The following is a 22,521-nucleotide window of genomic DNA, read 5'->3' on the forward strand; positions in this document are numbered from 1 at the left end:
ATCCCTCAGCGTCATGCCCTGCTACTTTCAAAGATAGATAGATAGATTGATAGATATATATATATACACACACACACACAGTCCTTTGTTCTTGCACTTCTTGTAGAGACGTTCCATTTAGTCTAAATTGTGTTATTACACAAAAAAAATCAATCACCTCATACTAGAGGCCTGCTCAGATGTAAAATTCAAACAGTGTGCTACCCCAAATAGAACCTGAGAACTTGTACGTGTTTTGCTACCCAATGTAACCATTGCTGTGAACATAATCTCAAGCATGCCACTGATCTGGTTGAGGGTGTAACATCAAGTAAATGCACTGGAAATCTCATTTTACCACATGTTACTTTCTTAGAATCTAAAGCATCCTAATTCTGGACAAAGTAATGAGCCAGACGAGAATGGCTTCACCCAACCCGCTACAGAATGCTTTATCAGAACATACACCTCAACAAATATAGTCAGGTCCTGTTGCTAGGTGTCACTTCACACTCCCCTGTATTGCATTTCATTGGCCACTGTCTGCCTGCTGTCTATCACCACCCTCCTCACTGTTTATTCAACTTACAAGTTTTGCACATCTTAAACTTTACTCTGCTCATTCATTAGAGTCATTAATACATATTTTAAAGTGGTGGTGGTTCCAAGGAATAAATTTTTTAACGTAGGGTTCATGGCAGCAGAAGTATTCCAAAATGTGAACAAGAACTGTTGATAATCTATTTTTAGAAAGCAAGTTATACAGAGTCAAATTTCTCTGGCTAGTCTCAAACACACCATGAATTGAATGTCTGATGCCAAACATACTTCAAGTTACTTACGGTTTATCTGGGGACAGAAGACACAGCATGTTTTTTTGCTGTTCCTGTGACTGTTCTTGACCTGTTAGTGATAAATGAATGATTAGCCATTTCAACGAGTTACTTAATCCACTGAGTAGAACCATGCAAAAGAAGGAGAATGTTTTAAAATCTTTCATCATGCTACAACTAACAAGTTCATACTGGCATTAACCAAATTAACATCCTGAGCAGATTCAATGAATTGCACCCTAGAGATTTAAGCTAATATATACTCAGCCTCAACTTGTGTTCATGTGTCATTTTAAATTTTATGCCAAACTCCAGTTTTGCTATCTATATAGCAAAAGATTATTTCACATGATAATATGGAAGAACAATTCATCCTCTCATTACGAAATGTGGAAGAATTCCATTGTCATTGCCTACACTTTAACTAAAGGTATGTTATATTAAAATAAACATGTCATCATATGTTTTGTATAGTAATTGTAAAACAAACCAAGTATCAATGCCCTAACCAAGGGTTACTCTTCAATAAATCAGATTATACTCATTTAGTTCAGGCAGAATGAGTGGAGAGAGAAAAAACAAATTAATGTTTCAGGCCAATGACCTTTCACCCAAACTGGGAAAAGTTACAGCTAAAACCATTTTAAGATGCAGCAAAAGGGGATGGTGGTGGAGTGGAGAGACAGAAAGGTCCAAGACAGGGTGAAGGGCAGGAGAGATTAAATGACAAAAAGGGTAATGGGGCTGGGATATTCTGACATTGTTCACAGAACCTGACTGCTGGAAAATTTGGCAAAAGGACTGGAATTGCTGACTGGAATGTTCCTGTGCTGTACTGTTCTATGAATGTTCATTATGGAAGGTTGAAATGAGCCTGGATGGAGAATGAGGTGTTTTTTTGAGATTATGTTGGACTTTGCTGGAACAACTTAGAAGGGGAGAGGGATGCAGAACTAAACTGGCAGCTCAGGACACCTTGTGGACTGAGTAGAGAGAAAATGTTTGAATATTACATTCAATGTAAGGGAGTAAAGAATGAAGACAATTATTTTGAATTTTACTTAAGGGCATGAAAGGGCATGAAAAGGCATGCAAGCAGAACCAGCTAAAGTGAATTGTTGAAGAGATTGGTCAGTAGAGATGCAGTGCCAGACATTTAAGGGCATCTTTTGGAAAACATAAGAAATAGGAACAGTTGGCCATTTGGCCCCTTGAGAAAAGCAGGCGATCAACGTTTCGGGTCAGGACGTTGATCACCTGCTTTTCTCCACGGATGCTGCCTGGCCTGCTGAGTTCTTCCAGCATCATGGTGTTTTCCTCTAGATTCTAGCATCTGCAGTCCTTTGGTTCTCTAGTATTCGGCTCCCTGAGCCTGCTCTACCATTTGTTTGCTTCCCTTACTGATTAAAAATCTGTCTGAGTTTTCAAATATATTCAAGCATTCAGTCTCTCACAGAGTAATGGTTATACAACTCCTTCTCTATCCAGTCCGACCATCAAGTACCTCTCTATACTATTCCCATCTACCAGCACTTGGTCCATAGCCTTCTCTCTCAACTGAAGCGCTTAGCTAGATATTTCTCAAATGTTGTGAGCACCCACTTTCCCCAGCCACTTGGGCAGTGCGTTCCAGACTCCATTCATCCTCTGAGTGAAAAAAAATGTCTTCCTCAAATCTTCCCTAAACCATTACCTCTCACCCTAAATCTATGTCCTCTAGTCTCAGACACCTCTGCTGTAGGCAAAAGTTTCCTACCATCTACCTATCAATACCTCTTAATTTTGTATATGTCATAAGGTCCTCCCTCAGCTTCCGCTCCAAGGAAAACAAACCCGATACATCCAGTCTGTCCTCATAACGGAAATGCTCCATCCTAGCAACATTCTGAGGAATCCCTCTGCATCTTCTCCCGTCTATTCTACACTGTGACAAATAGAACTGTACACAGAAGCATAACCTCCCTGCTTTTATATACTATGCCACAACTAATGAAGGCACTTATCCTGTATGCTGTCTTCACCACGTCTACTTGTGCAGGATCTTCAGGGATCCTTGGATTTCTGCAAACTTATTATTCATATCTTCTACATTCATATGCAAATCATTAAATGTACATAACAAGCAGCAAGGGTCCCTGCACTGATTCCTGTGTAAACGACTGATCACAGGCTTCCAATCACAAAAACAACTCTCCAACATCAACCTCTGCCTCCTACTACTTGGGTCCAATTTGTCAACTTCTGGGATCCCAAGGGCTTGTCCTCCAGTTATCTGACACCTTATCTGCAGCCGGCGAAGATTTAAAAATCTTTCTCAGCAATCTCCTTCCTTGTTTCCCATAGCAACTTGGGATACATATCAGACTCAGGGATTTATCCACTTTTAAGACTGCTCAGATATTTAATATCTCCTCATTATTAATGACGACATGTCCTAAAGGTTCACTGCCCCATTCCCTGAATTCCCCAACTACAATGTTATTCCCCTTAGTGAATACAGATGAGAAGTATTCATTTCTCACCTCACCTGTGTTCCCCTAGCTCCTCACATAATTTGCCACTTTGGTCCCTCGTGGGCCCTACTTTTTCCATGATTACCCTTTTTCTCTTAATATAGTTACAAAATGCTCTGGAATTTTCCTTAAACTTATCCACAAATAATTCCAGACACTCAACCCTTTGAGAGAAGACATCTGTCCTCATCTCAGTCTTTACAGCTCCCCCCCAATATCCAAAGGAGATTGGAAGATTCTGACAAACTCTTGTGCTGTCTCCACTCAAATTCTACTTGGCAATCTGGCATGCTAAGTGACTTACCTACACTTAAGCAAAGCCAGCCTGTCCACTACATTCTGCCTATCAATTTCCACCAGCTCTGCTCCTAATGATATTTTCTCAGCATCCGTTTCCTTCATAAATCATTTGGTGGTAAGTAGCCGAAAATTTTCCAACCCCTCTACACTTAATCACCTTCTTTGTCCCTAACAGGTACCATCCCCCACTTAGAATTTATACGTGGACAGAAATTTTTCAGGTCCCCATTGAACCATTTGTGTTGTTTGTCATGGGATATAATGTTGGTAGCAAAGCTGACATTTATTATCCAAGCTGAATTGATCCTGAACTGAGGACACTGTTCAGAGTCAATCACATTGGTGGTCCTGAAGACACATGTCAGTCAATACAGGGCAAGCATGGCAGATGTCCTTCCCTAGAGATACTGGTGAACAGATGCCTCACCAGCCTCAAATCCACAGAAATAGAGTGGAAGCAAGTCATTCACAACCCTGACAGACCACCCAAGAAAGAAGCTGCAGGTTCTCTTCCCCATCTTTGAATACTTTGTATCAAAGGGTTATTAAATTAAACAAGGCCATAATTGAAAAACACAATCTGCAAGGAATGAACAATAATTTACACCTTAAAGTGCAGTTAAGCACATTGTGACTTACCATTTTCAGTTGCTGGGCTTTGAGTTATACTAATGTAGCTGACTCCTGCACCAAATGTCACATTGTCAATTGTTCCTGAAAGAAAACAAATTAGAAGTTTCATAAAGATTATAGTTACTGTATGAATTTGGAACATTTATAACTCTGAATCCAGCCCAGTTACAGTTCATTTGGGGATTGGTGGGGAGGTCATGGTTGTACTTTTTTTGACATTTTGTGCCAAATTATAGGGCGATTTATGCAAAGGAACAACAGCCAATAGGATTCAGGTTAAACGCGACTATTCTCTGCCCAGTTCCCAGCTCATACTCGCTCAATGACTGAAATGTTAGTCTTTTTCTCCAATTTCCTCCTCCTGGTTTGGGTCTAACAGGTGTTTGACCACCCATATATATCACATAGGCTTCAGTGATAATAATCAACAACACCTTATTTGGCTACGTACCTATTAGAGTCTGATTAAGGAGGAACAACTGAGAAATACCATCTCAGTCTTGAGTCCACATTCATTGAAATAGAACTTTAACATTAACAGACAAAGGATTACACAGAAAATGGCAACTACCAGATACTCATTACAAGAACTAAATCCCCAAATTTTATTTTTAAAGTTGGCTTTCTCCACAGTCCCAAATAAAGCTACAGAGACAAGCTGGTGAGTCACTCTTAATCAAAGGATGAGATTGCTGAAATTTTGCATTTATATCCCATGGTTATGTAAATTATGAACTTTACATGTTATATCATCTGTTTAGAAAAGACAAAGTATAATTCATAATTATTACAGAGAAACTACAAAGGATCGATACCAATGCTCCAAATAGTACTGGGTTGCCATTTACAATGGACCACGTGAAACCTCATTGTTGTTTACACAAAAGTGGCTACTCCTCAAGAATCTACAAGTACACAGCTAATTCATACTAGAGTTCCAACAAATGAAGCAAGTCTTCACAGAAGAACCCAAAAACTCCAAATCAGACAGAGTAGACTTGCGTCTATTGAAGCAGAACATTGAGAAGTTATTTGATTGAAACATACAACGTGATGAGTAGTTTTGACAGTGTGGGTGTGGAGAGGATGTTTCCTTTTTGGGAGAATCTAGAACTAAGAGGTGGAGAGAGAGGGAAAGAGGGAGAGAAATATGAAGTGAATATTTTTCTGTCAGAGGGTTGTGTGACTTTGTCTCTTCCTCAAAGAGTCCTTGAATATTCTAAGTAAGCTGGGGAGGTGAAAGGCTATCGGGGTAGATGGGAACGTAGAGTTGAGATTACATCAGATCATCATAATCTCACTGAAGAGCAGGAACAGGCTTGAGGGGATATGACTTGCATCTGTTCCCAATATGTATGCACGTTTGTTCAACTTACATTGGTGTAAATGTTTTAGCTCATTGGTGTATGGTTTGCTTTAAGAGTTTTCCTTTTAAAAATAATAACTAATTTGTATTGTCTTTTTAAAAAAATGCTTAATGGTTTTCGGGTGTTTACGTAGGTTTGTGACAATTCATTTTCAGTGACATTTGATAACTGGCGAGGGTGGGGGCAGGAATCAGCTGTCAAAGCCTTCCTGTGAATGCAGACAGCTGATTGCACTGAGACAGCACCTTTGTCGCACTACACTATGCCAAATGTGCTGAGAGGCGTGCTGAGAGGCATGCTTCCCACAGAAGACTATGTCCCATGCTGTTTTGGAAGAAACAGTGTGGTCCACGACAGACTGTTCTGACAACTCATGTTGAATAATCCACAGCGCTTGTTAAATTTAATTTATCCGCCGGAGTGGAGACTTGACTGCAAGGGCAACTTACAGAGGTGCTTCTCTTTATTTTGTACTTTAAACCAACTTTGAAACCAGATACATTTGGTAAACAACTGCTCATACAGAATGGAGCCAGACTCTATCCAGAGCTTCATTAGAAAATGGACCATGTTTTGCAGCTGTAATATACATCTGAAAATAAATCTCAATTCAGCCTCAAGGTTTATTTTTGGGGGAGGATTGATTGTGTAAATGTACAAATCTGTTTGCCAATGGATGGCAGTAGTACTTTTTGTTTGACTTATTCATTTCTTTTAATGAATCTGAGCATCACTCCCCTGTGAACCAAGTGGCTTGTTAGGCCATTTCATGGAACCATTAAGAGTATAATACAGGCCAGACTGGGTTAGAACTGCACGCTTCCTCCATGGAAGGACATTGCTGAACCAGTGTGTGCTCCTATAAGTGGTCAGAGACCAGAGGAAAGAGTTTTCCTTCTCATTGTTTCCAGTGTTGCATTCCATCCAGGCAGGTTTACTGTTTTAAAACCTTAAGATCACTTACGGTCTGGAGTACTGATAGCTCGTTCAGTCATTGAGGTATTGGTCGATGAAGCATCTGACTTTGCACGCTCTCCTGAGCCCTGCAATGAAACTTTATAGAGAGAGAGAGAGTGAGTACTGGTTAAACAAACATGTAACACGATTGTTCATTGCCCAGATAAAGAACTAATATTAATGCCACATCCTAATTATTTAGTATTGTTTTCCAACTGCCTTAAAAACACCAGCCTACATTGCAGAAGTCATGCAACTTTATGAATTAAAATGCTCCCCTATTCATGGTAGAGTCCTTGATATATAAATTGCCAACTGCAGGCTCCAACAGTAGCAATTGCCACCATTTTAATTATTGCAATCAAAGCGGAGTCAGCATCACTAGAAAATTGTACGGAACAGCAGAAGTTTACAGTAGACAAGGAAGCCATTTCAACAGCATCTCTGCCAGCTCTTTGTAATTGTGATTCAAACTACCCTTTACGTTTTGCTTCTCTTTCAAAGATTTATCCAATCAACTCTTCAAAGATAATCTCAGCTGCCTCATTTACTCTCCAGACCCAAGCACGTTATAGCCCACTAGTTTTCAACCTAAAGTACACGACTTAAAGAATCACAGTACAGAAACAGCCCCTTCAGCCCACTATGTCATGCTGCCATCTATATTAATCCCATTTAGCAGCACTTGGTCCATAGCTTTCTCTGCCTTGACAATTCAAGTGCTTGTCTAGATATTTCCTAAATGTGGTCACCACCCAGCCAGCAGAGCGTAACAGGTTCCAACTACTGATATGAGAAAGTTCTTCCTTACATCTTCTCTAAATCTCTTCCCCTTATTCTAAATCTATGCCTCTAGTTTTTGATTTATCTGGTGTAGGGAAAGGCTTCCTTTTATCTACTCTATGCCCCTCGTAATTTTGTACACCTCTACAGATCTTTCCTCAGCCTCCTCTGCTCCAAGGAAAAAAGCCCTGCCCAAGTGATCGCTCCTCGTAACTGAAAAACTCCATCCCAAGCAACTTGGTGAATCTTCTCTGTACCCTCTCCAATGTAATCACATCCTTCCGATAATGTGACGACCAGAACTGTGCACAGTACTCCAGCTGTGGCCGAACTAATGGTTTGGAGAAGTTGTACCATAACCCCCTTGCTCATGTATTCTATTCCTCTGCTAATGAGGGCAAGTATCCTGTATGCCTTCTTCATAACTTCATCTACCAGTGTTGCATCATTTGGGAATCCTTGCACTTACACAAGGTCATTCTGCTCCTCAATGCCCTCTAGGGCCCCATCATTCACTGTGTATCCTCATTAGTCCTCCCAGATGTACCACCTCACACTCATCAGGATTAAATTCCATTCACCATTACACTGCCCAATTTACCAACCAATATCAACCTGTAGCCTGCTGACCTGTCAGTCAATAGTACACCATCGGAATAGTCACTAATCCTTGTTTTATTGTCTCATTCTCGAGGAAGGAAAATACAGAAATGCTTAAATGAGCTGGACTTGTATACACATTATTGAAGCAATAATATATTCAATGGAAATCAAAGAAATGTACAGCATAGAAATGGGCCCTCACGGCCCACCTCGTCCATGCCGACTGTGATGCCTATCTACGTTAATCCCATTTACCCGCATTAGGCCTGTATCCCTCCATTTCCTTCCTATCCAAATATCTCTCCAAATGCCTTTTAAACATTGTAATAGTATCCACCTCTACTATCTCCTGTGGCAGCTCGTTCCAGATATTCACCACCCTCAGATCACCTTTAAATTTTTCCTCTCTCACCTTAAACCTGTGCCTTCTAGTTCTAGGCTCCCGTGCCCTGGGAAGAAAGACTCTATCTGTCCTATCTATGCCCCTCAAAATTCTGTAAACCTCTTTCACGTCACCCCTCAGCCTCGTATGTTCCAGTGAGAATAAACCCAGCCTATCCAATGTCTACAGCCCTCCATTCCAGGCAACATCCTGGTGAAGTTCCTGAGCATTAACATCTCAGAGGATCTATCTGGGGCCCAACATATTGATGCAATCATGAAGGCACGCCAGCGACTCTACTTCATTAGGAGTTTGAGGAGATTTGGAATGTCACCAAAGACTCTTGCAAATTTCTAAAGATTACGGTGGAGAGCATTCTGACTGGTTGTATCACCACCTTGTACGGAGGCTCCAATGTGCAGGATTGAAAGAGGCTGCAGAGGGTTGTAGATTCAACCAGCTCAATCACGGGCACAACTCTCCATGCCATCGAGGACATCTTCAAAAGGCAGTGCCTCAAGAAGGCGGCATCCATCATTAAGGACATTAACTACCTGGGACATGCCCTCTTCACATTACTACCATCGGGGAGGGGGTACAGGAGCCTGAAGACCCACACTGAATGATTCAGGAACAGCTTCTTCCCCTCCGCCGTCAGATTTCTAAATGATCCATGAACCCAACCTCATCATTCCACTTTTGCACTATTTATTTTCATCAGATTTTTGTCTTGCACTGTACTACTGCTGCAAAAAAACAAATTTCATGACATATGTCAGTGATAATCAACCTAAATCTCTTCTGCACTCTCTCTATTGCTACCACATCTTTCCTGTAGTGTGGCAACCAGAACTGTGCACAATACTCCAAGAGCAGCGTAACCAATGTTTGAACAACTGCAACACAACGTCCCAACTCTTATACACAGTGCCTCAGCTTATGAAGGCAAACATTTCAAATGTACTACGGAAGTTTGTTGTTTAACCATCATGCACAACTATACTGTTTGATCTATGATCTCACAGAGCATGCTAGAAAGCAATTAGAAAGCAACAAAATTAACAAAAACCTCACCAAGTTGACCCACCTGCAGCATCAGCATGCTTCCGAGTTACACTGTTGCTTCTTGCAGTGGTGCCTCTTTTCTGGCTCAATTCCACTGCCTTCTTAGCAGAATTTAGAATAGCCACAGTACTTAGGGACATGGATCTGTAGATTATAAATGCAAGTAGCTAAGTCTTCTGTTCTTTTTTTAATGCTTCAATGAACCCATAGATGTCCATTTGATCAAGGAGTAAAAGCGCAAGTTACATGAATCAGTGATTCCCTCTGCGTTTTACAAGATTATGTTGTTTTGGTTTTTGTCATTTAGGAAGAAGTCCACTCATGGAAATGAAAGGTTATGGTCACATTGCACTCAAGACTTAGTAAATGAAAATTAAAAAAAAACGCAGATGCTGGAAATCTGAAACAAAAACAGAAAATGCTGGAAACTCTCAGCAGGTCAGGGGCAGCATCCATGCAAAGAGAAACAGTTAACTTTTCAGGTCAAAGACCTTGGTCAGAACCAGGAAAGAAAGAAAACAAGTTTGTTTTAAGTTTCAGGGACGGTGGACAAGGGTTGGATGTGACAAAGGGAACATCTTGGAGAACAGTTGTGGTGGGGATGGGTTGTGGAGGTCATCGGAGTGGCAAGTTAATGGAGGCAGTTACAGTGACAAAATGAACACAAGCTATGAGATGAGGGCAGCTGGAGAATGGGAATACAAATAAAGGAGTGTAAAGGTTACGAAATGGGAGAGCAGGATATATTCAGCTGGAGATGAAATGGAAAGAAACTGAACAAATAACATAAAACACTGAAAACACTCAGCAGGTCAGGCAGCATATGTCAGAAAAGAAAAACAGAGTTAATGCTTCAGGTCAGAGAAGCTGCATCAGAACTGAAAAAAGAGAAATAATAAAGTAATTTTAAGTTGCAGAGAAGGTGGCAAAAGGATGGATAGGACTAAGGGAACATCTGTGATGGGGTGAGACCAGGTCAAATGGATTAATGGGGCAGTTAAAGGAAGATTATATTTCTTTGTTTGTGTTACACGTTGCCCAGCAGGTCAGGCTATACTAATGCAGAGAAAAAACAGAGTCAAAATCACAAATGGATGACTTATAGCAGAAGCAGCAGCTCTGAAAGAGATAGAAAAAGCAGTTGTAGAATTCGATATTGAGCCTGGAAGGCTGCAATGTGCCCAGATGGAAGAGGAGGTCCTGCTCTTGAGTTTACATTGGGCCTTGTCTTAACGGAGCAGGAGTCCACATACAGAGTGGTCAGAAAGGGAGTGGGATGGAGAATTAAAGTGGCAGGCAACTGGGCTAAGCTGAAGACTGAACGCAAAGTAGTCACCCAATTTGGATTTGGTTTCTCTAGTGTAGAGGAGACCACTTGTGAACACCAAATGCAATGCATTAGATTGGAATAAGTGCAAGTAAATCACAGCTTCAATTGGAAGGATGGTGGGTACCTTCTTATGGCACTTTCCCATGCAACTGCAGGAGGTGCCACACCTGTCCTTTTACCTTTCCCTTTCTTATCTAGCGTACTGCATTTTTCATTCTCCAACCGCCCCCCATTAATCCATTGACTGGATGACTTCTACAATCTTGTCCCATAGCAACCCTGCCTCGGCCTATCACAAATATTTCCTCTGTCCTGTCCGTCCTTCACCCACTTTCCATGAAACCAAAACCTTTCCCTCTCTTTCTCCATTTCTGACCCAAAATGTTAACTCTGATTCTCTTTCCAACAGCTGTTATTGACATGCTGAGTGCTCCCAGCATTTTCTGCATGCAAGACTTACTGCACCTCACTAACCACTTACTACCTCTCTGACAATTTAATAAAACACCTTGCAATGATGGCTATTGAATTATAAAACATTTGCAGTTGTGCACTGCAATATACATCAAACATTACAATATCTAGCATTTGTGTTATGTTGGCTTCTGATTACTGACCATCAGCAGTTTAGGTTTCAGTGTTGGGATGCAAAAACATACAGCTGGAACATGTAACACTCCTCAATTCAATAAAATTATCAAGGTACAGTTTTCATTATTCATTTATAATCAGAACCATTACAAAAGGTTTAAGATTAAAGTCAAAAGACAAAAGGCTTAAAGTAGCCAATCTTGTTTGTATCAGATTCATTCATCATTCACTTATGTCCAGTGGCAGATTTTCAGTAGTAAAGCCACAATGCTATAAAACTCACTACTGGAATGCAAACTACGAAAAGCATTTAGTTATTGTACCTGGGATTTCTGAATTTAGGTGTTGCAGTATTCCTGTTTTAGGAGTAAGAATCCCACCATACTGAAATGGGGGTCCTCAGCTGTGGGGTTATAGATTGGACCATTTTTGTACCAGGAGACGGGGCTTCAGGTCCAACAGGTACACCAGACTGCGCTGCGGGTGAAACTCTTGGTGATAACTGTAAAGACAGACAAAATATGAAATAAGACCATAAGATATAGGAGCAGTATTAGGCCATTCGGCCCATCGAGTCTGCTCCACCAATTTGATCGTGGCTGATTTATTTTTCCTCTCAACCTCATTCTCCTGCCTTCTCCCTGTAACCCTTGACGCCCTTACTAATCAAGAACCTTTCAACCTCTGCTTTAAATATACCCAATGACTTGGCCTCCATAGCTGTCCGTGGCAATGAATTCCACAAATTCACCACCTCCTGGCAAAAGATATTCCTCATCTCTGTTCTAAAGGGACGTCCTTCTATTCTGAGCTGTGCACCTCTGGTCCTAGACTCTTCCAGTACTGGAAAACATCCTCTCCATGTCCACTCTATCCAGGCCTTTCAATATTCAGTAGGCTTCAATGAGATCCCCCCTCATCCTTCTAAACTCCAGCAAGTACAGGTCCAGAGCAATCAAACATTCCTCATTCTTGTAAACCTCCTCTGGACCCTCTCCAATGCCAGCACATCCTTGCTTAGCTATGGGGCCCAAAACTGTTCACAATACTCCAAATGTGGTCTGACCAATGCCTTATAAAGCCTCAGCATTACATCCTTGCTTTTATATTCTAGCCCTCTCGAAATGGATGCTAACATTGCATTTGCCTTCCTTACTACCGACTCAACCTGCAAGTTAACCTTTAGGAAATCCTGCACTAGGACTCCAAGTCCCTTTGCCCCTCCAATTTCTGAATTCACTTCCCATCTATGTCTTTACTCCTTCTACCAAAGTGCATGACCGTACACTTCCCTACGCTGTATTCCATCTGCCACTTCTTTGCCTATTCACCCAACTTGTCCAGGTCCTTCTGCAGACTCCCTGCTTTCTCAACACTACCTGCCCCTAGACCTATCTTTGTATCATCTGCAAACTTGGCTACAATGCAGTCAATTCCGTCATCCAGATCATTAACAGATGGCATTCTTACTGAATGTAAAAACACGTTTCCTCAAAGAAAAGCCTTACAACATCCATAACTAACTTACCAAAAAAAACTTATGAACAAAGGTTTATTGTATAATTTTGAAAGTTTTCTCATAAAGAAATGTTTTGAAAATGTCGAAATTAATTTGTTTTGCTTGGACTTATACAAGGCATTTAACAAACTAACCCATTCTATTATGCTCAATGGGAGTGTAATTAGTCAAAAAGATCATAGAGGTGAAAACATACCACAGGTCCACTTGCTGACACATGATCCCTCTTCTCTTCCTCCTGAGCAACCTGTTCTTCATATTTTTTAAGATCATATTCCAACTCCGCTGTAAGCTGCTTATCAGCAGCAAAAAGGTCCTTGACTTCATTCCGATAATCCTGCATTACTTCCTAGGGAAAAAGAAACAAACATAATGTTAAGGGCAAAACTCAAGAAAACTAGTGTTCTGCTGGAGAACCAATGTGCATACTTCCAGAGATGCACAAGTGATATTCACCAATTGTTTTTTTTTTGCACAATACTCCAGTTTTTTTGGCAAATGGGAGTTTAATTCAGATAAGTGTGAGGTGTTATGTTTTGAGAAGACGAATCAGGGTAGAGGAAAGATTTAATAGAAACCTGAGGGGCAACTTTTTCACCCAGAGAGTGATCCATGTATGGAATGAGCTGCTAGAGGAAGTGCTTGAAGCAAGTAGATTAAAAGGCACTTGGACAGGTATGTGGATAGGAAAGGTTTAGAGGGATAAGGACCAAACGCGGGCAAATGGAACTAGTTTAGATGGGCATCTCAGTCAGCATGAACCAGTTGGGCCGAAGGGCCTGTTTCCATGCTGTATGACTCTACCTTCAAGGCAGCACAATGTAAAATTCAATTGAAGCTGTTTGCACCTCAACTTCTAACTACTAATGCAGTTCTACAGTAAGCCAAGTCCTATAGAATAGGCTACCTGCCGATCAAATAACCAAACCCCCCCCCCCCCCCCCCCCCCATGGTCTGTGCCCACTTTTTACTGTTTACTAAATTCAGGGTGGGGGGAACTGCAACTGCAATTTGCAGTAAATGGGAACTACTGTAAAAGGGAACCTGTGGTTCCCAAAAGGATGGGTAAGGAGAGGACTGGGTAAAGAAATCAGTCCTAATCCTCCTGGCTTACAAGAAATGTAATCAGACAAACACTTCAATCAATCATCATATGTTGTCACTTCCCTTCAGCTGCTGGGTTACTCAGGCCTTGGGAAATGTAGCCTGCAGCTGGTAAGCAAAACATTGGTAACATTTACAGCATGCAACCTCATTACAGAACTATTCGAATTACAGAACCACCTCTTGAGGTAGGTCACACATTTGGGAGGGCACTTGAGGGCTAATTCATGTGCCTTTAAGTTCTGACCATTTCAACCAGAAATTAAATGCCTTTTTTTTTAAGAAAACCCTATTGGAGTAAGAATGGATAGATGAATAATTCAAGTTTAAAATATCATTTAGATCATAAATAAATTGCATCCATCTGTCTGTCCAAGAAACTAACTCTTACATAAGTAAACTGATGTTAAACAAAATTACCCAAATTAATATGGCTGCACATTTTTAACTTGAGGGTTATTGAGAAATGGTGAAGCTCCCTTAGATGTCCTCAAAGAATAATAATTGACAGAAACCTCTTACTCGCAAGTAATGCATGAGATCCTTCAGTGCTGGGATGTGCTTCTGTTCCAGTTGGCTCTTCAAGGATGATACAATAGGAATGATGTTTTCTACGAAATTCTTCTTCTGTACCTGTAAATAATAAAACACTTGCTTTAAATTTTAGGAATGCAGACAAGCGTGAGGTGTTGCACCTTTGGGAGGACAAACCAGGGTAAGACTTACACAGTGAATGGTGGGGCTCTGAGGGGTGTGGGTAGAACAAAGGGACCTGGGAATGCAGATCCACCTACCTACAGGAAAGACATCAATAAGCTTGAAAGAATGCAGAGAAAATTTACAAGGACGTTGGCAGGACCTTTGAGGACCTGAGTTACAGAGAAAGGTTGAATAGGTTAGGATTTCATTCCCTGGAGCGCAGGAGAATGAAGGGAGATAGAACATTACAGCACAGGTAACAGGTCCCGTCGGCCCATGATGTTGTGCTAACATTTTATCCTGTTCTAAGATCTATCTAACCTTTCCCTCCCACATAGCCCTCTATCATTCAGTGTCTATCTAAGAGTCTCTTAAATTTTCCCTAATGTATCTGCCCTACAACCTCTGCTGGTAGTGCGTTCCACACACCCACCACTCTCTGTGTAAAAAAACTTACCTCTGACATCCCCCTTTATATCATCCTCTAATCACCTTAAAATTATGCCCCCTCGTGTTAGCCATTGTCGCACTGGGAAAAAGTCTCGACTGTCCACTCGATCTATGCCTCTTATCATCTTGTACACCTCTATCAATCACCTCTCATCCTCTTTCTTCCAAAGAGAAAGCCCTAGCTCAGTCAACCTATCCTCATAAGACATGCTCTCCAACCAGCAGCATCCTGGTAAATCTCCTCCGCATCCCTCTTTAAAGCTTCCACATCGTTCCTATAATGCAACCAGAACTGAACACAATACTCCAAATGTGCTCTAACCAGAGTCCTATAGAGCTGCAACATTACCTCATGGCTCTTGAACTCAATACCCTGACTAATGAAAGCCAACACATCATACGCCTTCTTAACAACCCTATCGACCTGCATGGCAACCTTGAGGGATCTATGGATGTGGACCCAAGATCCCTCTGTTCCTGCACACTGCTAAGAGTCCTGCCATTAACCTTGTATTCTGCCTTCAAATTCAATCTCCTGAAGTGTATCACTTCATACTTTTCCAGGTTGAATTACAGATGTTATAGAAGTACACAAAATTATGAGGGGTACAGATAGGGTGAATGCACGCAGGCTTTTTCTCCTCAGGTTGGGTGAGACTAGAACTAGAGGTCATAGGTTTAGGGTAAAAGGTGAAATATTTAAGGGGAATCTGAGGTGAAAGTTCTTCACTCAGAGGGTGGTGCGAGTGTAGAATGAGCTGCCAGCAGAAGTGGTGGATGCAGGTTCAATTGTAACATTTAAGAGAAGTTTGGATAGGTACATGGATGGGAGGGGTTTGGAGGGATATGGTCCGGGTGCAGCTAGATGGGACTAGGCAGAAGATCAGGTCGGCATGGACTAGATGGGCTGAAGGGCCCGTTTGTATGGTGCAGTACTCTGTGATTCTAACAGGCTTGAGGGGCCAATTGGCCTATTCCTGCTCTTATTTCCTCTGTTCTTATGTTGAGTGACTTACTGAGCCACTTAACAAAGTTAAGAGCCAACCACATTGCAAGGATGATAGATTCCTAGAAGAGCAACAGTGAACAGATGGGTTTTGTCAGCACTGATGTAGTTTCACAGTCACAATTGCTAATACTGGCTTCGTATTTTAGATTACCTAATTACCCAAATTTAAGTTTCCCAGCTGATCTGGGGGAGATTTAAATTCATGACTTTGGTCAGAACTTAGTAAATTAATCAAAATGCTACAACACCCCTTTAATAAAGATACGTTCCATAAAAGATGGAACATAAGCATGAAAATCTTTGAAATTATAACACTGTTAAAAACACTCAGTAGCCCAGCCTATTTAAGATGACCATGCACTGCCATTTATCTAGTCTTTGTAATTACCTGAGAGATGAGTTTCTTCTGTGCTGCCTGCATAACTGCATTAGCCATGGCCATTTCATCATCTAGTTGAGCTTCATCACCAGGTTTTGTTCTAATAGAAGAAAGTTTGATCTCCTTGCAACTCATCACCACAAAGGTATCTGACAGCAATTCATTTGCCTCCATGTCCAAAGGAAGCATTCCGTCAACAAAACATGCTAAAAACAGATAAACAAATACGGATATTATAATTCTTCCAAATCATTAGCCAGCCAGAAATTGGCACCCATCTGGATGTTTACATTTTAGGTAAGAAATATATGTAAGAGTATTAAATCAAAAGAAAATTAAAGTGAATTTACTATTGAATAGGTATCATTCTGCATCCATCACAAAATGGATTTATTTGCAAGTACTCACTATAGTACGTCTTTCAATTAATGAAGCTTCCAGATGCACTATTCCCATTCTCTAACACTAATCCATCATTTACTTGAAACTATTAGTTTGTAAGGCAATTTTGCATTGTTTAGCTTATGTATATGAAGAACATATGCTAACTAAAGACTACATCTAGAGAAATTAGGTGATTGCCTTTTTGATAATCTTTACAAAAGACAGATATGATAGTGGTCAAGTTATTGGACATTAACGACATTTTTGAGTTACTAACTCAAAAGCCTGGACTGATGATCGGCAGCTGCAAGTTCCAATCCCATCACAGCAGCTGGGAAATTTAAATTCGATTAAATGAGAGTTTTGAAATTATTAGATTATCAAAAAATCTCTGCACCATTCATCAATGATCCTTGAAGAAGAAATTATGTCATAAAACACAGCGTCAAAATTAGACTGTGGAATCTAGAGGCCAAAAATCCAACTAAGGCTTGTACATCAATTCTTTTTTTAAAGAAAGTACATAGGCATGATGATAAGTGATCACCGGAAAATCAAAATGGGATCAGATTGGTTGAGGTTATGCCACTTAAAACCTCTGATTGTGATGTACAATCAATTTAATCTACAATTCTCTTAAAAGGTTTACATCTGCACCAGAAATTTCAGGAGAGAACACAGATTCATACCTAGAATATCATGAGCAAGTTTATTGGTAACATTGAAGCGTTGCTCATCTGTGAAGTGTTGCAACAAAAACTTGTAAATAATCATTCGTTTCTCTTTGTTTTTATTCCCCTTCAAGGAAAATAATTTCCTCTCTCTGTTAAGGACAGATAGAACAGTCAGTCAAAAATGGAGCATTCTATTCTAAAATACTGAATATGTGCAATAAGACTCAAGACTTTAACTGGTAAAAAGCTAACCTGGGACATATATCAACTGCTCAGAAAATTGTAGCAGTACAGCGCTGTGCAATGTGAATTCTTGCATCTTATGAATATAGCTGCAAATAAAACACTTAATAGAGCAAATGCAACTTTTCATATTTATTTGAAAAAGCTTTTAATTACAATGATTTATTTTATTTTTCGCTACTTGATAACAAACAAATTTCAAGATATTATGGGATGTGCTTGTATGGAAGCGTCTTCACAGCCTATTGGGTAAAAGTAGCTGAATGTTGCTACCAAAGGTTTTCATCTTCAACCACTTAGCTGTCATAGAGCCATAAGGCACAGAAATAAGCTCTTCAGCCCACTGTGTCCATGCCGACCATGAAGTATCCACCTACATTAATCCCATTTACCCATACGTGATCTGTAGCCTCCTATGCCTTGGCTATTCAACTGCTTGCCTAGATACTTTATAAATGTTGTGAGTACGTCTCCATCTCATCAGATAGTGCATTTCAAATTCCAACCATCCTCTAGGTGAAAAAATTCTTGTTCAGATCTCTTCTTAACCCCTTAAGCCTTACCTTAAACCTATGTCCTTCAGTTTTAGACACCTCTGCTATGGGGAAAAGTTTCCTGCTATCTACCTATTGATGCCCCTCATAATTTTGTATACCTTCAACAGGTCTCCCCTCAGCACCCTCTGCTCCAAGAGAAACAAACCTAGCCTATCTGTTTGCTCCATGTAACCAAAAGCTCCATCTCAGGTCATATCCTGGTGTTTTTTGCACCCTCTACAGTGTAATCACATCTTTCCTCTAGTTTGCCAACCAGAACTGCATGCTGTGCACCAGCTGTGGCTGAACATATGTTTTATAAATTTGTACAATAATGATCCTGCTCTTATACTCTATACCCCAGCCAAAGGCGGCAAGTATCCTTATTTACCCATGTTGCCACTTTCAGGGATCCTTGGACCTGTACAAAGTCCCTCTATTCCTCAATGCTGCTGGAACTCCACCATTCATTATATATATATCAAACCTTTATTTCCCTTTCCAAAGTGCATCACCTCACACTTACCAGGACTACCAGATCACAGGCTTCCAATTACAAAAGTAACTCTTCATCAACAACCTCTTCTTCTTATTTCCACACCAATGGATCTAACCTGTTGGGCCCATTTCCCACGTGTCCCTGTCAATGGCCCTATTGAAAACCATGTAGGCTACCTCAACCACATTGCCCTCATCAATACATTTGTTACCCCTTTGAACAATGCAGTCAAATTGGTCAGGCAGGATCTCCTCCCAATCATGATCAATAGAGCTCTAATGTAACAAAAAATGGTGTAGAATGAATGTAGCACAAAACGATCCCACATCAGAAAATATTGACTGATCAGGAAACTCGTGTTTAAAATGAATTTAATATATCAGGGTGTGAAACTCTGTGCTATTGTATTAATTTGTGCTACTATATTAATTTGTGGCTCTAACAGACAAATGATGCCCTTGCACAGATGATCTGAGAGTGAAAACATGTTCAGAGTCCCACATAGGTTTTACATTCAACTGAATAAGTTATAGGTCAAAATATCTAGAGTTTATATATTGTAATTTACTTTGGACAAAATCACCATGCTCCTACACAGCATTATTATTAAATATTGAAAAAGGAAGCAGAAAACCTGGAAGAATCCTAAAAACACGAATATCTGCATCTTTCCACGGTATGATGAAAGGTCATGGACCTGAAATATTAACTCTTTTTCTACAGATGCTGCTTCACCTACTGAGCATTTCCAGCTTCATCATGTCTTTATTTCAGCTTTCCATGTTTGTCAACTTGTATATTTAGTTTTTGTAATGCAAGTTGATTTTTTTTTTAAATGCAATAGACAACCTAATTAAAAAAAGTTTACAGAGAACACCTTCTCTGTATTTTCCCTTACCCTACTAATGGAGGCCGTTAGTTGATACAGTTCTAACAATCTATTTTGATGTTAGTGACTAATAAGGTAATCTTTAATGTAAACTCTGCAAAGGATTTAATGTTAGTTGTATGAAGTCTCTTCAGGCTGATGTCAAAGTATGTCAAAATATAGTCTTCATTTAGAAATGAAGTTTCTAAATGAAGTTTACGTACCGCTCAGTTTGAGAAAATTTATTGTACTTTTCATGTTTTTCATAGGCGTTGAAGTGGAAAATGCATTCAATAAATTGTTGAGAGAATGTAGCGGGGTTTCTTTTCAGGAGCAGGTGGACTAAACAGAACTCTGCAAAACTGAAATAAAATAGAAATCAGCTTTAACACACACTAAAGCATCAAATCACATGAACCAAAAACAGAGTTAAATTAATAGATAGTGATTTAATGGCAACCTTCTTGTTATTTGTTAAGGTAAAGGTAAACTCAAATAATAACTATAAAACACATGAGCATTCCAAGACCAAAGCTAAATAAAAAGGAAATTCAGAGCCAACCTCAGGAAAAACTGAAGATGCTGTTTAGAATGCTTTGCCAAGGAAATTAAACAAAACAAATATACAGTAATTATAGAGTTGCACATCTGTAGTGTCCAGTCTATCACAGCTGATGTCCAGCGATCACTGCTTTTCCCATTCATTTACGGGATATAGTCATTGCTAGCCAAGCTACCACTTATTATCCATTTCTAATTGTTCTCTGAGTAGCTTGTCAAAAGGAAGATGCGAGTCAATCATATTTATGGTGTCACAAAAATCAGACTGGGTAAGGATGGCAGATATCCTTTCCCAAAAGACATTCATAGACCAGACAGGCTCTTACAATAGTCTGTTAGTTACAGTTTCCATCACTGATACTACCTGTTGATTCCAGACTTATTTATTTACTTGAATTCAATTCTCCAGCAGTCATGGTGGCATTTAAACTTATGTTGTCGGATCAACGGTCTAGGTCTATGGGTATTAGTTCAGTAATTTAAGTACAATGCTACCATATCCACAGTGCACCCATTTTTGCAGAGGATAATGGAAGGTCTTCAGGCTTTTTAAATGCCATCAGTTGTGCATTCATATAGAAACATGGTACTAGCAACTGAATAGTACACTGAGATTTGGGTACAATTCCAAAGGTCATGGACAGTAAACATGCAAGTCAGTGTGCAAGACACGAATCTATAAGCTTGCAAACTCAAAACGGGAAATACACGCAATCACATCACTGATCACTTGCTGAGTTATTCATAGAACTATTTCCAGCCCCATTCAGCCTAAGTTGGCTCCAAGGACAGCAGCGTTTCCAGCCCCATTTTCCCCACTCTTTTCCCATAGCCCTCTTCTCTCAAGTGCTTATCCAATTTCCTTCTGAAGGCACTGATTGGTTCCGTTTCCATCTCCCTTACACCCCACCCCAATCCAGTGTTTAATTTTAAAGCTTTTACTTCAGCCCTGGGGTCAATAGTTTATTAAGGCACTAGTCCCAAATCCATTCATGTGAAGTTCATTCCAATGGAATAGCAAGCTCTTCCCATAGAACTGGTGACAGTGCCCCATGAACTTGAGACCATTTCTTGCACACCACTTTTTGAGCCATTTACGTTTCAACAATATGTATCCAATGTCTTGGCCTATGACAAAATAATGTTAAAACTTTGTGGCATGTTTACTGTGCACCAGTTATGAAAGTACTGTTTCCATGGCAGTACTCAATTGCCAGCAGTTAAAAGTCAGAGGGTCATGCTTGAAATGGCAAATGCTGCCTTATATGGCAAACTGAGCCATGAAATTATGCTTTCATTCAAATATCAAACATCTGCTGTTTGTCCAGCAGCCAAACAATGCGAGTCACAGCCCTGAAGTGAGGCTGCTCCAACATCACAGAACACAATGCAGCCAGTGCTGCATGTTTGACAACACAACAGAGCGAATATTGTCACTGAGGCTCTCAGAGAGGGAAATGGAACTCCTACAGAAGCATAAGAAAAAGGAAAGCTCTGTTTTGTGTAAGGGGAGGCAGGCACCTAGCAGACTCCCTGAGAAGAGCCTGGGACAGAGTGGCAATGGAACTATTAGCACACTTTCCAATTCCCTAAACTGTGGATCAGTAGTTTTATGACATGGCCAAATACGTCTTGGGCAGACTTCAAACTCACAGTCTGCTCTTCAGAAAATGCTTCCCCCCCCCCCCCCAAGTTCAGGCTCATTCAACGACATTCAACATCAACACTTAACAGCATAATTGTAGTATTATGTAAACACTAATTAATTCACACACTCATCCTGTTTGAGATCCTCACACAGTCAAAAGTATATAGCACACCAAGATGCACATATTCATTCACACTCAACCACTGTAATAACAAGCGCACATACTGACAACCAACCTTTCCTTTGCAGGCTAAAGTCACCATGATTCAGAAAATGGTGATGGACCATGCATAACGCAAGGGTCAACACTCTTGGCAGAAGGTGGGACAGTGGGGGGTTATGGAATGGCTACAAGTTTTTGAAGTTGCAGAGTGTCCATACAGAATCAGGTGCGTTTCTGTAGAATACAGCCATTCTTTATCCACAAGACTGATCTTTCCTCATCTCACCACGTAGAGCCACACACAGTCAGTCATACTACACTAAAACAGGCCCTTCAGCTCACTGTATTCAAGCCATTTCCAGCACTCAGCGCATACTCTCCTATGCTACGGTATTTCATGTGCTCATCTAAATTTTCTGAGAATACCTGCCTCCACCACCCTCTCAGGC

General features: G+C 40.4%; 1 protein-coding gene across 1 annotated transcript in view; it reads right to left on the reverse strand.

Annotated features, from left to right (window-relative positions):
• ncapd3 (non-SMC condensin II complex, subunit D3) overlaps nucleotides 1-22,521 on the reverse strand; it is an 85,862-nt gene that overhangs the window by 4,979 nt on the left and 58,362 nt on the right. Inside the window, 10 exon segments of the mRNA XM_052040027.1 lie at nucleotides 822-882; nucleotides 4,265-4,339; nucleotides 6,590-6,679; nucleotides 9,438-9,559; nucleotides 11,660-11,838; nucleotides 13,052-13,204; nucleotides 14,482-14,592; nucleotides 16,506-16,702; nucleotides 17,570-17,703; nucleotides 19,925-20,062. Of these exon segments, the coding sequence (XP_051895987.1) occupies nucleotides 822-882; nucleotides 4,265-4,339; nucleotides 6,590-6,679; nucleotides 9,438-9,559; nucleotides 11,660-11,838; nucleotides 13,052-13,204; nucleotides 14,482-14,592; nucleotides 16,506-16,702; nucleotides 17,570-17,703; nucleotides 19,925-20,062 (1,260 nt within the window).

This window comes from Pristis pectinata, chromosome 27 (genome assembly GCF_009764475.1).
Source record: "Pristis pectinata isolate sPriPec2 chromosome 27, sPriPec2.1.pri, whole genome shotgun sequence".
NCBI lineage: Eukaryota > Metazoa > Chordata > Chondrichthyes > Rhinopristiformes > Pristidae > Pristis > Pristis pectinata.